Source organism: Heterodontus francisci, chromosome 2 (assembly GCF_036365525.1).
Source record: "Heterodontus francisci isolate sHetFra1 chromosome 2, sHetFra1.hap1, whole genome shotgun sequence".
NCBI lineage: Eukaryota > Metazoa > Chordata > Chondrichthyes > Heterodontiformes > Heterodontidae > Heterodontus > Heterodontus francisci.
This window is the reverse complement of record NC_090372.1, coordinates 130544622-130560909: the sequence shown is the minus strand read 5'-3', so window position 1 is coordinate 130560909 and position 16288 is coordinate 130544622. Positions and strand designations below refer to the sequence as shown.

Sequence of the window (16288 nt, the reverse complement as noted above, 5' to 3'; positions counted from 1 at the left end):
TCTCACAGCCTCTAGTATTAGATCCAGGTGGGCAATAATGATGCAAGAGTTTTCCCAACCCCTAGTGCCAGCCCTCTAGCTCCCCTGTGACAACTCACTTCCCTCTGGTGCTGTGGAAGGCAGATCGCTCCCTCAGAACAACCAGCATCCTCAGTGATGGCGCTGTGGGGAGTCTACATGAGCCCCGCACTTGATATAAACCAGTGCCAATTTCAATCCCGATGAATGGCTCTCGAGGACAGGAAACCCGTCTCCATACCAATTAAGAGCTTATCCATTTGAAAATTGCAATCTGAATCTGCTTCCCATAATGAAAATCCAGCCCCTGGTCTCCATTCACCAGGACTGTCTGAAGCAGAGCTCAAACCACTCACTTTCTGACACAGAGACAGGAATACTGCTGCTAATGCAAACATTCACTCCCACATTGAAAGGTGTTACCGCACGTGAGGGCAATATTTATTTCAACCTTTATCAAACTTAAAAATCAATTTCAGATATTTTTGAGTCTTGGCTGAGGCTGCAAAAACAGATAGAAGTGTCAGATATAAATGAAATGATAGGAATCCCAATATAAAGGCACAAAATTGCTTCTGTCAGCAAGTGAATGATTAGTACATCTGATCCTCATGTGCACGAGATGGGTGTGAGGTTTCTTCCGAACTTGACCGTTTAGAGGTCATTAGGACAACATTCTTGGCCGCAGACTCAATGTTATGTAAACAATCTGTACGATTTGCCCAAGATGGTGAAGAAAGTAGCTCCTTTAAAAGAATTTAGCAAGGAAACAGCACCATTCGGCAATATATCCTGAGTCTGGCCCAAAGGTTGCTTGTCACAAGATGTTGCCTGTTCCACATGTACTTCTTACCCATGTCAAGCACTCATATAACCCTATAACGTATTCTCTGAGTCTCATATTTTCCAATACTTCATGAGGGCATACGTTCAAGATGCAGTGTAAAACTGCAAAATTTGCCACACTCACAACTTTCAAGGTCCTAACACCTCAAGTGATTAGATCAATGGATGACACCCAGATTGGCATTTAGATTGTGCACATATCTTTCACTTAAATATGCTTCCTAATCTTCCAATTTCTCAAAATGAATTTTTCTGCTGTGACTTCTATAAAAGGTATGGACCCAAAATGCTTTCCTAGTATTGCAGGTGCTTAAGCAATATCCCCAAGGTTGTGAAATTTGGACAGGTCAGCACCAAATACCCTGGGCAGGCACATCCTCTGCTCTATTCCCATAGTCCTGCAAGTTTTTTTCCCTCAAGTGCCCATCCAATTTCCTTTTGAAATCATTCATCATCTCTGCTTCCAGCAAACTTGTAGGCAGTGCGTTCCAGGTCATTGCCATTTGCAATGTAAAAAGGTTCTTCCTCACATCACCACTACATCTCTTGCCCAAAACCTTAAATTCTGTGTCCCCTAGTCCTTGTACCATCAGCTAATGGGAACTACTCTTTTTCGCCTATCCTGTCCAAACCAGTCATAATCTTGTCCACCTCTATCAAATGTCCCCTCAATCTCCTTTGCTCCAAAGAAAACAACCCTAGCTTCTCAACCTAACTTTGTGGCTAAAATCTCTCATCTTCGGAAACATTCTGGTAAATCTCCTCCGTAATCTCTCAAAGACCCTCACATTCTTTTTAAAGTGTGGTGACCAGAACTGGATACAATACTCTAGTTGTGGTTGAATCAGAATTTTAAAAAGGTTCAGCATAACTTCCCTGCTTTTGTACTCAATGCCTCTATTTATGAAGCCCAAAATCCCATATGCTTTGTTAATTAATCTCTCAATATGTCCTGCCACCTTCAAAGATCTATACACCTGAAACCCCAGGTATCAATGCCATTGTCAATCTAGGAACAGTTTAATGAATCTAAATACAACCATTTACAACAAAAATGTTTTATGATTTACAACCCAACTCCTAAATACTGAACAGGTCAATTATTTTCTATAGCAACAGATCCAAGAACCAGCCTCACCTGACTGGGACACTTTATTCCTATATCATGGTTACTAACAGAAGATGAAACTGAAATTAAAATAGCAGGTAGGTAGACTAATAATGATTCATCTCCTCTGCATATTCAGCTATTCTTCAGAGCTGACTCTACATTCACTGAGCACAAGGCTGGTTTAGCATTTCCTCATGTTTGGGGCTGAGGTAAACTTCAAAGTAAATAATCAGGATATCTTACCTGAAGAATGTGACATCTGAATCCTGATATATATCTGGAGACAGCCTGAGTGAAGGATATTCAGCAGCTAAAGGTTTCACACTGAACAGAGCCATTGCTAGAATGACAAAGAGAACAGGAAGCAGCATTTTGGCAATGGCCCCTTTCCAATCTCTCTTCGTATGGTGAAAGCGTTTAATCATCAGAGCTGCCATCTGTTTCAAAATCAGCTGCATTCCAGTTACTCGCTGGCTTCCAGCAAGGGCCACACCTTGTGTAAAAAAAAAATTGTATTCAACACAAACCAATTTGATATGCATTGAATCCCTCAATATATCAAGCCATTCTGCTGATAGACAAAAGTAGATTTAAAAGAATTTAAGTATGGTTTATCAAGAACTTTCCTATACAATTTTCTCTCAAAAATGCTTTCCTCAACTTTTTTAATCTCAAAAAGAAAAATTCTGCGCAATTTCTGCCAGATGTTCATTGCTTCCTGGCTGTCCTTCCTCCCAGTTGATTGTTTCCTGGGTGAGATAGAGTTGCGGTTGATGGGCAGGTTGCGGGGAGGAGACTAATCTTGCGTCCTTTTGTGGTCCCAGGGTCAGGTGCCGCCTTCCTAATGGCAATCTGTTAGATAGATGATGGTGGCGGGGCTGGGCGTGGCAGACCAACTTCCACTGATTACAGGTTTCCCAGTCCAACCTAAGAAGAAAGAACTCCCAAGATTAGGGAGTCCCCACACCCAGCTCCGTCTCTTGGTTGTCACCTGCCTTATAAGGTATAAAGTATCTGCCCCATACAAGGCAACAGGATCTCTGAGAAATGGTACAGAAGCCAAGCACTAGCCTGATAAAAATACCATTGGATCAGTGTGAGATTTTACCATTTTCCACACCAGCTATTCTCTGCCCATCTAGAACATAGAAAAATAGGAACAGGAGTAGGCCATTCAATCCCAAGAGCCTGTCCTGCCAATTCAATGGATCTATATCTGCCAGAGTGAAATTGCCAGTACATTGCCAATTAGTGCTCAGTTTGGGGCAGGTTTGAGCTGTGGATCCATGTCCACCAGGAACTGGAGCAGCAGACAGATGAAACTTTCATCCCTGCAGTTTGAACAGGTTTTATCGAACACAATGTGCTACCCACCCTCATCCACTCATCTAGCCGAATATCTAAAAACAGCAGTTTACATTTCAATAGTGCTTCTCACATGCAGAAGATCTTCTTAAAACAAGGAATACTGAATGTCAAGTGGAAAGGGGGAAACTGAAGAGGATTTGAATTATGAAGGGATGCGACAGAGTAAATATACACTCTCCAGTTCCGAGGGGTATTAAATGAGTTGAAGTGGATGTAAGATTACATGTAAGAAATACAGGACAGAGTAGGAGATTGTTTTTAAACACAAATGGTTGCAAGGCTGCAGGATGCACTGCACGAGTATGAGAAAATTTAAGAATAGATTCAATACGCGTTTGAAGGAAAGGAGGATACATAGATATGGGAAGAGGGTGGTCATTGGAACAATTACTGAAAAAAAATAAAACTGGATTGGTTTTCCCAGCTTGTAAATAGTAATGATCAAAGAACTTGCACAAAATCACATAGTGAATATATCTGCAGCAAACCTCTTTTTAAATCACTGTTGGATCTATTCTTTAAATGTATTTGCTATTTTCTTCACATGCTACATACTTACCCCTGCCTAAAAAAGTAAACAGGAGACTTGCTTCTGCATTAATGCTGCTCATTAGCCAGCTGCTAGAAGGCCCACTGGACTGACTCAAATCTGACCAGACCTCCAGTCATGGGGGCTGATTTCATCCTCCTGTTGGGTGGGCACATGGCAGTAGTGCAATGGAAATAGCAGCACAGCCCCATCCCTGCCTAGATTCAAATCTGAGCCATTTCAGTTGGGTTTTTGAAATGGGCAGCCCAGGTGGCCACTGGAAACAGGCAGAGGCCTCAATGGTCAGTTCAAACTGCAGTCCTACAACATCAATAGGGTCTCAAAGCAATTTTGATGTATTATTGGATGAAGTGTGTGCTGCACCAACTGCAGGCTCCTCAAAACACTTTAGAAAGTTCCTAGAATTGTTTTTGTGAGGTCAGGAGGAGCTTTAAAATGAGAGCATCTTGCTGATGGAATGCTGATGAGACCCAACCATGAAAATATTTCAAGCCTTCCTTTGAACAGGCTCAGTCTGCCCACCTCCATTCCAATGGAAGCAGTCACATGAAAATTGACCCTATAATCTTCTCACAGCAGCATGGTACAGACAGGAAACACGATGGACTTGTTTAAATTACGAAAACTGGAAAGACTGATATTTTTTGAAGTGATACCATACATTTAAAATGATTTAAGTGCAATGAACATTAAAAATTTTGTATGATATGAGCCTGATTTAGTTACTCACTGTCACTTTCAGTTGATTCAATACTGTCAGACTTTAGAGACTCTGTATCTTGGCCTTTATAAGGTGCAGGCTTTTCATCACTCTGAAGCAACTTCATAAATACCTGATGAAAGAGGAAACAGAAAAGATGACATGAAAGTAGATTTTAAATTTAATCAGATTAATGTTAAATTACTTAAATAAACGTTATATTGCATCTACAAAGATTTGGACTGTATGTATCAAATTTACATAAAACAAAATCAATGTGCTTCCTGTGGGATTATTCAATTGACTGCACAACTGACTTGACATCGTGAACTAACATAAAAAAAAATAAGCTGATTAATCAGATTGAAGTAACAAGTCTGTTTGCATTAAATACATGCTTTGATTTCTGTCTTGGCTCAATGGTAGCAGTCTCACCTTTGAGCTAGAAGTTTGTGGGTTTAAGCCTTATGCCAACAAGCACATAATCTAGACTGATAATTAAATGTAGTACTGAGGGAGTGCTGCACTTTTAGAGGTGCTGACTTTTGGATGAGACATTAAAGTGAGGTTTGTCTATCCTCAGATGCTTACAAATGATCTCATGGCACCATTTGAAGAAGAGCAGGGTAGTTATCCCTCAGTCTTTGCCATCATTATCCCTTAACCAAAATTACTAAACAGATTATCTATTCATTTATTTAATTGCCTCTGTGGGACCTTGTTTTGTTCAAATTAGCTACCTCGTTTTCCCTACATTACAACAGTGATTATACTTGAAAAGTACTTCATAGTTTGTGGAGCACTTTGGGACATCTCAAGGTTGTGATCACCTTTTAGTCATACACACAAGCTCCAGACATTGTTGCCCATCTCTCCGCATAGTTATGGCAAAACATCAGAACGCCACAGAAATTCAGAGAATTGACTTCCAATAGCAAAATAAGAAACTACTATTGTTTACAAAAATTATTTGTTTGAATAACTTTCTACTATCTCCAAAAGCACAAAGACTCCACTGAAGTTTGCACTTTTGAAAAAAGAAGTTAAAATAAAATTAGGTCCCTGAAAAATGCACCTACGTTTGATGTCTTGATATGAACTAAAATGATACTGTTGACAAGAATGAAGAAAATTATTCAACCCATCTTAAATCATCCATTCAGGAACAACCACAAATCTTCCTATAGCGGCATCCAATCTATCTGGAAATTTATTCCACACATTGATTCTTCTTAATGTGAAGCATTTCTTAATACCAGTCCTAAAATTACTTTTATTAGTTTGATAATGTGTCCCCAGTTCTATTCCTAGGGGTTGAATTCCTGCAGGTCTTCTCCTGATCATCTGCCATAACTTCAGCTAAAGATCCTTAGAAACCTCAGATAAAAATGGCTTAAACACTGTTAGTTCAAAACTAATCAGAGAGCACACATTTCTATTTTTTCTTCCTATGTGTAGCACTTTACATTTATCTGTCGTAAGTTTAATCTGTCATTGTTCTATTTCCATATCATCTCCAACTAACTGGGGAGACAGTGGCATAGTGGCAATGTTGCTCGGCTATTCAATTAATTAATAGAAAATCTGGAATTGAAAGCTAGCCTCAGTAATGGTGCCATGAAAATATCGATTGTTGTAAAAATTCAACTGGTTCACTAATGCCCTGCAGGGAAGGAAATCTGCTGTCCTTACCTGAGGCCTATATGTGACTCCAGATCCACGGCAATGTGGTTGACTCTTAACTGCCCTCTGAAATGACCTAGCAAGCCATTCAGTAGTCAAGGACAATAAGGGATGGGCAACAAATGCTGGCCTTGTCAGTGATACTCACATCCCATGAAAGAATAAAAAAAATCATTTTGTAGCTTTTGAGTGGCCTCTGCTTCTGTTCTTATCCCCTTCCTAATTCGGTATAGTTGGTGGCATGCAGTGGCATAACTTAATTTTGGCTTTTGCTCTGTTTAAAATCAATTGGTATGTGCATGTATAATTTTGTCTGAAGCTACAAAAAATAATGGGGCTTTAAATACCATTATTAACCCAATGTGACTTAGATTGAGTCCTTACCTCCTCCAGTGTTGTATCAGAGATACTGTAGCTGCTTAGGTGTAACTTTTCCATATCTTGGTCCAGAGTCTGAAATAACTTTTCATAAGCAGTTTTATCTTCTGTTGTGGGAATGCCATATGAAAGTTCTCCAAAGGCATCTTCCTTCAGAAAGGCCAGAGGAATGTGCTGCTTCACCAGGGAGGTCACAAGGCCAACATCACATGACTCATCAGATCCTGCCACAGAGGGCTATCGAAATAAGAGCAACAGAAGTTAGTTGACCAAACTTTACATTGTCAAGTTGTAAGCTAACTTGTCCATATTAACTTCAATATTCACTGACAAATTCCTTCTATGCATGCAACAATTTAGACAACTATGAAACTTGTATTATGAGATTGTTAAGGAAAACAAATAAGTTATTAATAATTTGCATTCAGCCTTACATAAAAGACTGAAAGCTATTGGTGGAGCCTAAAGGTCTTATGTTTTGATCCTCATATAATTTAGGCAGCTATCAATTTTGAATTAGGGTTTTTCTGAGCCCACTTTATTAGAAAGGAGCTTAACTCACGACTGACACATATCAGAAACAGTTGGTGTGCCTGCAACGAGATCCTTTCAAATACATATTAATTAAACAAGGTAAGCCAATCCATAATGCAACTGAAGCACCTGAAACTTCAGTTGCTAAGCACCCATCTGCAACGGACATTTGATGTGAAGCCTTTTGGAACAGAGGTTTGCTCCTGGGTGGCCATTGCGTTATTGAAATGCAAAAGTCAAGATTTGATGATTCCATTCAGACCCTGAAATTATTTTAACACCTTCCGCATGACTCCACACAGAGACGATCACACTTGGGGAAGCTTCCAAGGCATGGGAAGATTCCAAGACCAGAGGAGATCCAAGGTAAGTGAAACTTTTAACTTTTTGAAGGTTTTCTCATGGGCTAACTTCATGCTGGGGCCCATTTTCTTTGGACACCATCAATTGCTGCATGATTTCCTGTTCCCGGCTTTCACCTTCCATGTCATTCCTGCTGGGTTCTGGTGGGAATTGGGCCTGATCTGAGGCTCAGGAGTTAAAAAGGCCTTGGCTTGCTGTAACCCTGCTACCTCCATAATAAATTCTCAACTCAATTTAAAATACATGCTTTACAGACTGGAATTCAGAACCTCCCCAACCACATTTACATTTAATAATCACTATTGGTAGGATCAATAACATTTGTTTTGTTAAATCCTGATGTATCACAACTTGAGAGTCACTGACCTTTTTTGAGATACTGAGGCTGTAACCCTGTCCATACTGTTCCTTTAAGTAGGCAGGAGAACCACAGCATTTCAGTTGGCCATTTTCAAGGATGGCAATTCGATCACTTAGGATGTCTGCTTCATCCAAATGATGCGTAGTGAAAATAATTGTTCGACCTAGCAAGATGAAAACGGATACAGATACATTGTGATTACTATTATAGTTAGTTCGTTGAATAGCTCGTATTAATGGCTGGCAAAAGTTGTTGTATGGCACAAAAGGCATTAGTAATATTTTTTCTTGATCTCAGATATTTGCAAGGGGTTAACTTGCTTAGTTGTTAATGGTATGTGACAGTATTAAAAAAGCATGGGTGAGGAAGACCTGTAAAACAGGTCTCTGCTCCTTTTGCACTTGAAGGACTTATGCAGAAGTTCAGAGATAGGTAACAGAATAATTTTTTTTTAAATTTAATCATTCATGGGATGTGGGAGTCACTGGCTATGCCAACATTTATTGCCCATCCCTAACTGCCCTTGAGAAGGTGGTGGTGAGCCGCCTTCTTGAACCACTGCAGTCCATGTGAGGTAGGTAAACCCACAGTGCTATTAGGAAGGGAGTTCCAGGATTTTGACCCAGTGACAGTGAAGGAACGGTGATATAGTTCCAAGTCAGGATGGTGTGTGACTTGGACGGGAACTTGCAGGTGGTGATGCTCTAGAAGTGGCATCACTACACCTTCCACATTATTAAAAAAAGGAAAGACTTGCATTTATACAGTGCTTTTTACAACCATCGGACTTCCAAAGCACTTTACAGCCAATGAAATACTTCTGAGGTGTTGTAATGTAGGACATGCAGCAGGTAATTTGCACACAGCAAACTCCCACAAACAGCAATGTGATAATGACCAGATAATCAGTTTTTTGTGATGTTGGTTGAAGAGGGTTTGGGAAAATGACACGGAACACAAAAGTCCGAGTGTTTCAAGGCTGTGTCCTCAGTACCTTGCTCTACGGCAGCAAGGCCTGGACAACGTATGTCAGCCAAGAGCAACGTCTCAACGCATTTCATCTTCGCTATCTCCGGAGAATCCTTGGCATCAGGTGGCAGGACCGTATTTCCAATGCAAAAGTTCTCGAGGCAGCCAACATCCCCATTATGTATGCCCTACTGAGCCAGCGGCGTTTGAGATGGCTTGGCCATGTGAGCCGCATGGAAAATGGCAGGATCCCCAAGGACGTATTTTACAGCGAGCTCGTCACTGGTATTAGACCCACCAGCCGTCCATGTCTCCACTTTAAAGATGTTTGCAAACGCAACATGAAGTCTTGCGACATTGACCACAAGTTGTGGGAGCCAGTTGCCAGCGATCGCCAGAGCTGGCGGACAGCTATTAAGGCAGAGCTAAAGAGAGGCGAGTCGAAGAGACTCAGCAGTTGACAGGAAAAGAGACAGAAGTGTAAGGAGAGAGCCAACTGTGAACAGCCCCGACAACCAACTTTACCTGCAGCACCTGTGGAAGAGTCCGTCACTCTAGAATTGGCCTTTATAGCCACTCCAGGCGCTGCTCCACAAACCACTGGGACAATGGGTGCTTACCCATTGTCTCTCGAGACAAGGAGGCCAAAAGGAAGGAAGGAAGAAGGTTGAGGGATAAATATTGGCGAGGAATAGCTGCCCTGTTCTTCTTCAAAATTGTGCCGTGAGATCTACCTCTGAGGGCAGATAGGGCCTCAGTTTAACATCTTATCTGAACAATGGCATCTCTAACATTGCAGCATTCCCTCATTGCTGCACTGCAGTATCAGCCCAGATTGCTCTGAAGTGGGAGTTGAACCCACAATCTTCTCACTCAGAGACAAGAATGCTACCAATGATTCACGGTTGACACTAAGTTATCCTGCCATCATACCAGGTAAGCACTGGATGTAAACCCCAATCATATATATACTGGGTATTGAAAACTGCTAGGTGTTGTTATGTACATAGAAGTAAATTTAAAAGGCTTATAAGAAAATTCATTCAACAGTTTATTGCCACTTTTGCACCAATTTCTTTTATATTTATCTTTCTTTTCTGCTGGTGTTTAGGTTTTTATGGGCCTTTGTGCTAACTGGTGTAATTGTTACTGGCAAAAATAAGTTTCCCAATAGGAATCTCCATATCTGACGTGGTTGGAATTAGGGAAGCACAAATGGAGGAATGAATTCAAGGTCAAGCAATGCAAAAGGTGTTCTGTGCCTATCTGCTGGTATCCATATTTTCATATCTGCTGACTGAGCATTATGCTGTGTGCTACTCTACAACAATCTCCATAAGTCTGCGTGGCAGCATATCTGGAAGAAATTGGAGGGAGATTTGAGTCTGCAGCTGACTAATATGGTCACTGACTGTGCCAGTCCTACGCTGCATGGCAGCTGATAATTACTTTAAATGATTACTTTTCATCGGTGTTCACTATGGAGAAGGATGATGTAGGTGGAGAGATCAGGGAGGGGGATTATGATATACTTGAACATATTAGCATTGAAAGGGAGGCAGTTTTAGATGTTTTAGTGGGCTTAAAAGTGGATAAATCTTCAGGCCCAGATGTGATGCATCCCAGGCTGCTATGTGAGGCAAGGGAGGAGCTAGCAGGGGCTCTGACACACATTTTCAAATCCTTTCTGGCCACAGGAGAGGTACCAGAGGATTGGAGGACAGCGAATGTGGTACCATTATTCAAGAAGGGTAGCAATAATAAGCCAGGTAATTACAGGCCAGTGAGTCTAACATCAGTGGTTGGAAAATTATTGGAAAAAATTCTGAGGGACAGGATTAATCTCCACTTGGAGAGGCAGGGATTAATCAGGGATAGTCAGCATGGCTTTGTCAGGGGGAGATCATGTCTAACTAACTTGATTAATTTTTTCGAGGAGGTGACTAGATGTGCAGATGAGGGTACATTAGATGTAGTATACATGAATTTCAGTAAGGCTTTTGATAAGGTCCCGCATGGGAGATTGGTTAAGAAGGAAAGAGCCCATGGGATCCAGGGCAATTTGGCAAATTCGATCCAAAAGTGGCTTAGTGGCAGGAGGCAGAGGGTAATGGTCGAGGGCTGTTTTTGCGATTGGAAGCCTGTTAGTGGTGTACAGCATGGATCGGTGCTGGGACCCTTGCTGTTTGTAGTGTACATTAATGATTTAGATGTGAATATAGGAGGTATGATCAGTAAGTTAGCAGATGACACGAAAATTGGTGGTGTTGTAAATAGTGAGGAGGAAATCCTTAGATTACAGGGAGATATAGATGGGCTGGTAAAATGGGTGGATCAGGTGCAAATGGAATTTAATCCTCAGAAGTGTGAGGTGATGCATTTTGGGAGGACTAACAAGGCAAGGGAATATACAGTGGAGGGTAGGACCCGAGGAAGTACAGAAGGTCAGAGGGACCTTGGTGTACTTGTCCATAGATCACTGAAGGCAGCAGCACAGGTAGATAAGATGGTTAGGAAGGCATATGGGATACTTGTCTTTATTAGCCAAAGCATAGAATATACGAGCAGGGAGGTTATGATGGAGCTGTATAAAATGCTAGTTAGGCCACAGCTGGAGTACTGTGTACAGTTCTGGGCACCACACTATAGGAAGGATGTGATTGCACTGGAGAGGGTGCAGAGGAGATTCACCAGGATGTTGCCTGGGATGGAGCATTTCAGCTATGAAGAGAGACTGAAAAGGCTAGGGTTGTTTTCCATGGAGCAGAGAAGGCTGAGGGGGGATATGATTGAGGTGTACAAGATTATGAGGGGCATTGATAGGTTAGATAGGAAGAAACATTTTCCCTTAACAGATGGGTCAAGAACCAGGGGGCATAGATTTAGAGTAAGGGGTAAGACGTTTAGAGGGGATCTGAGAATAAGTTTTTTCACCCAGCGGGTGGTTGGAATCTGGAACACACTGCCTGAATTGGTGTTGGAGGCAGGATCCCTCACAACAGTTAAGAAGTATTTAGATGAGCACTTGAAATGCCATGACATACAAGGCTATGGGCCAAGTTCAGAAATATGGGATTAGAATATTTGGGTGCTTGATGGTTGGCACAGACACGATGGACAGAAGGGCCTGTTTCTGTGCTGTATAACTCTATGACTCAATGAAGGCGTTCTTCTATTAAATGGCACAACTCTGCAACGGCTCTTTGGTTACTTAGAACTTGCTGTGGTACATGTTTTGTATCATCTTCTTTGGCCTCTTTGTCTCGGGAGACAATGGGTAAGCGCCTGGAGGTGGTCAGTGGTTTGTGGAGCAGCGCCTGGAGTGGCTATAAAGGCCAATACTAGAGTGACAGACTCTTCCACAGGTGCTGCAGAAAAAAATGGTTGTCGGGGCTGCAAAACATGATTTACATGTTTTGTATATCCCCAAAGAAAGGCGGGACAGCAGATTAGATACTAAGCAATATTAATGCCTGTCTAACTAGAACAATGTATGATTGATTAAAAGCACTTTCATTACAGTATCCCATGCTTCACCTAAAAGTACTACATAAAAGAATGCATGTCATGATGGTCTTCAGGCAAAAACATCTGACTGGTTACATACACCAAGCTGCTGTCCATCATATTTGCAGATCTTGTCCAACCATCTGGCATTAATTGTGGGGATCAGCCTTTGGAAAACTGGGGTCAGGGATAAGGAGCTGGAATGCCGAGGCCAACGGTGGAAAAGATCAAAGAGTTTACTTTCCTCTGGTGGTTCACTTGTTATGCATTTGCACAAAATTCCTTTTGCATGCTATTTTAATACAGCCATTAACCTATTTAAAGTAAGAAGACCCATGCATCTCTCCCCATTATGTAATCTCCCACATTTCTTCAGTCTGACTGAATACATACAAAGTAGCTTGGTCCCAGAACAATGCCTACTTTAACTGACCAATATAATAACCAGGTAAAAGTACTCCCTTACCCTTACATTGATATAATGCCAACTCTACCCAGCATCTGTTACTCAACGCAGATGTGAATCTAGGAAGGTGTGTTGCCTCCCTAGTGCCAGGCTTGAGGATGTCACTAAATGACTGCAGAGCACCCTGAGGGGGGGGGAGGGTGAAAAGCCAGCAATCGTGGTCCACATTGGTACCAACGACATAGGTAGGAAAAGGAATGTGGTGCTGCTGAAAGAGTTTAGGGAGATAGGTAAGAAATTAGCAAGCAGGACCTCAAAAGTAGTAATCTCCGGATTACTCCCAGTACCACACGCAGGTGAGTACAGAAATAGAAGGATAGAGCAGTGTGGCTGGAAAGATGGTGCAGGAGGGAGAGCTTTAGATTCCTGGGACACTGGGACCAGTTCTGGAGAAGGTGGACCTGTACAGGCCAGACGGGTTGCACCTGAACAGAGCTGGGACAAATTTCCGTGCTATTGGAAAGCCTTTAAACTAACGGCAGGGGTGTGGGAACCAGGAGATAATACAAAAGAGGAACACCAAGGTCCCCAAAGAATTGGGAGAGACAGATGGCATTAGAGTAGGAAATAGTAAAGTATTAGGTAGGGTCACAGTGAGAGTGTTAGACAGTAATAGAGAGGGGAGTAGTTCCATATTGGATGGGAGCGGACTGAGAAGGACGATGAGGAATGCAAAGACAGGATTAGAATGGATGTGTGTAAATGCATCAAGTGTGGTGAATGAGGTTGGTGAGCTCCAAGCATAAATAGCAGTATGGTAATATGATGTAGTGGCAATAATGGAAACGTGGCTTAAAAATGGTGAGGACTAAATGCTTAACATACAAGGATATCAAGTGTTCTGAAAAAATAGAGAAGGAAGAAAGGGAGGTGGGGTGGCAGTACTGATTAGAGAAGACATTGCAGTGTTGGAAAGGGAGGATGTCCTTGAAGGGGCAAAGACAGAATCCATTTGGTTGGAGTTGAGGAGCAAAAAGGGTATGATCATGTTACTAGGGGTATTCACCAAATAATGAGAGAGAAATAGAGGAGCAAATCTGCAGGGAAATCACAGAGATGAGCATGAACTATAGAGTGATGCTATTGGGGGACTTTAATTACCCAAATATTGATTGGAATAATGTTAGAGTAAAGGGTAAGAAGGGGAGGAATTTCTGAAATGTGTTCAGGAGAACTTCCTTGATTAATATGTTCTCAGCCCAACTAGAAAGGAGGCATTGCTGGATCTGGTGCTGGGAAATGAAGTGGACCAAGTAGACCAAGTGTCTGTCGGGGACCACTTGAGTAAGAGTGATCATAGTATCATAAGGTTTAGCCTAGTAATGCAGAAAAGCAAGGAACAAAGTAAGGTAGAATGTCTAGATTGGGAAAGGGCTAATTTCAACATGGTAAGAAGGGATGTAGATAGGGTACAATGAAACCAAAGACTGACAGGAACAGCTGTATTAGAACAATCTTTAAGGAAGAGATGCTTCAGGTACAGGTTAGGTACATTCCGACGAGGGCAAAAAGTAAGGGAACCAATAAGAGCTCCTTGGATGATGAGGGAGATAGAGATTATGGTGAAACAAAAGAAGAGGGTGTGATGATGCATGGCAGGTGAACTCATTAAGTGAGAACCAAGTCAAATACAATAAGTTGAGAGGGGAGGTGAAGAGGAAAATAAGACTGACAAAGAGACAATATGAGAATAGAATGGCAGTCAACATAAAAGGGAATCCAAGGACCTTTTACTGGCATGTAAATAGTATGGGGATAAGAAAAGGTGGAGTGGGGCTTGTTAGGGACAAATAGGGTGATATATGCTTAGAGGCACAGGGCAAGGCTAATATACTTAATGAGTACTTTGTTTCAGTGTTTATGAAGGAAATGGAATCTGACAAAATATCAGCAGAAGCGGGGAGAGTAGAGGCAATGGATAGGTAAAGATTGAGAGGGGGGAGGCACTAAAAAGACTGGCTGAGGGCAAGTCACCTGGTCCGGATAGCTTGCATCCCAAGTTGCCAAAGGAAGAGGGGATGGAGATAGAAGAACGGTTTGCCATAATCTTCCAATCTTCCCTAGATACGGGGAAGGTGCCAGAGGATTGAAGAGTGGCAAACGTGACACCCTTATTCAAGAAAGGGTATCAGTCTGAGCAACTACAGGCCAGCTAGTTTAACGTCAGTGGTGGGTAAGGCTTTAGAAATAATAATCAGAGAAAAATAAATCAAAAGACACTTGGAGAGGTTCAAATTTATTAAGGAGAGCCAGCACGGATTTGTAAAAGGCAGATCATGCTTGACTAATCTAATCGAATTTTTTGATGAGGTAATAGAGAAGGTGGTTTAAGTGAATGTGGTGGATGTTGTTTATGTGGATTTTAAGAAGGCATTTGATAAGATGCCATATAAAAGGCTGGTTAACAAAATTGAGGCTCATGGAATAGGAGAGTCAGTGTCCAATTGGATAAAAATTTGGCTCAAAGACAGAAAACAGTGAGTCATAGTAAATGGTTGCTTTTCAGACTGGAAGATGTAGACAGTGGTGTTCCCCATGGGTCAGTGCTGGGACCACAGCTTTTTTTGCTATAGATAGATGACTTGGATGCTGGAATATAGAGTGGAATCTCAAAGTTTGCTGACGACACCAAGCATGGAGTTGTAGCAAACAGTGAGGATGATATGAACTGCCTGCAATAGGACATAGATAGTCCAGCAGAATGGGCAGAGAGTAACAGATGGAATTTAATACTGACAAGTGTGAGGTGATGTATTTTTTCAGAAGGAATAGGAAGAAGCAATATATACTTAATAGCACAGCTCTAAAGAGCTTGCAGGAACAGAAGGACCTGGAGGTGCATGTGCATCAATCTTTGAAGGTGGCAGGACATAATGAGAGAGTGGTTAGTAAAGCATATGGTATATTGGACTTCATAAATAGAGGGATTGAGTACAAAAGGAGAGACGTTATACTGAACTTTTATAAAGCTCTAGTTAGGCCCGAACTGGAGTACTGCATCCAGATGGCAGCATCAAAGATGCAACAGTGGGCTGTACTTCTCTTAAGGTACAACTACAACATTGAGTGTCATAGTTCAAAGTAGAATGCTATACCTGAAGCACTGTCACGTGTGCCGCATGAAGACTCAAAAGTAGGCTATGAGGGTGCAATCTTCACAATAGGAGTTATGGATGAAGGCTTTCCAATCACTGCAACCAAAATTGCAGCTGAAACTCAGAAAAACCTAGTTTTAAGAGTCTATGAACAGCCTTTGAATAGCTGGACAGAGTTTGACCAGTGTGCAGATAAGGAACTGAAACAGTTCCATAGTTGATGTAACGAGTTGTCATGTGAACAGGGTTGTATGAAGTGGGATCACAGAGTGGTAATACCTAGTTCTTTAAGGGACAAGATTCTGGCAGAGCTTCATACTGAACACACAGGTATAGTTA

General features: G+C 41.7%; 1 protein-coding gene across 1 annotated transcript in view; it reads right to left on the bottom strand.

Moving 5' to 3' along the window:
• LOC137380771 (ATP-binding cassette sub-family A member 13-like) overlaps positions 1 to 16288 on the bottom strand; it is a 330301-nt gene that overhangs the window by 75980 nt on the left and 238033 nt on the right. Inside the window, exons 50-53 of the mRNA XM_068053109.1 lie at positions 7918 to 8075; positions 6661 to 6891; positions 4624 to 4726; positions 2219 to 2468 (exon numbers count right to left, since the gene is read on the bottom strand). Of these exons, the coding sequence (XP_067909210.1) occupies positions 2219 to 2468; positions 4624 to 4726; positions 6661 to 6891; positions 7918 to 8075 (742 nt within the window). The remainder of the gene's footprint in view (positions 1 to 2218; positions 2469 to 4623; positions 4727 to 6660; positions 6892 to 7917; positions 8076 to 16288) is intronic.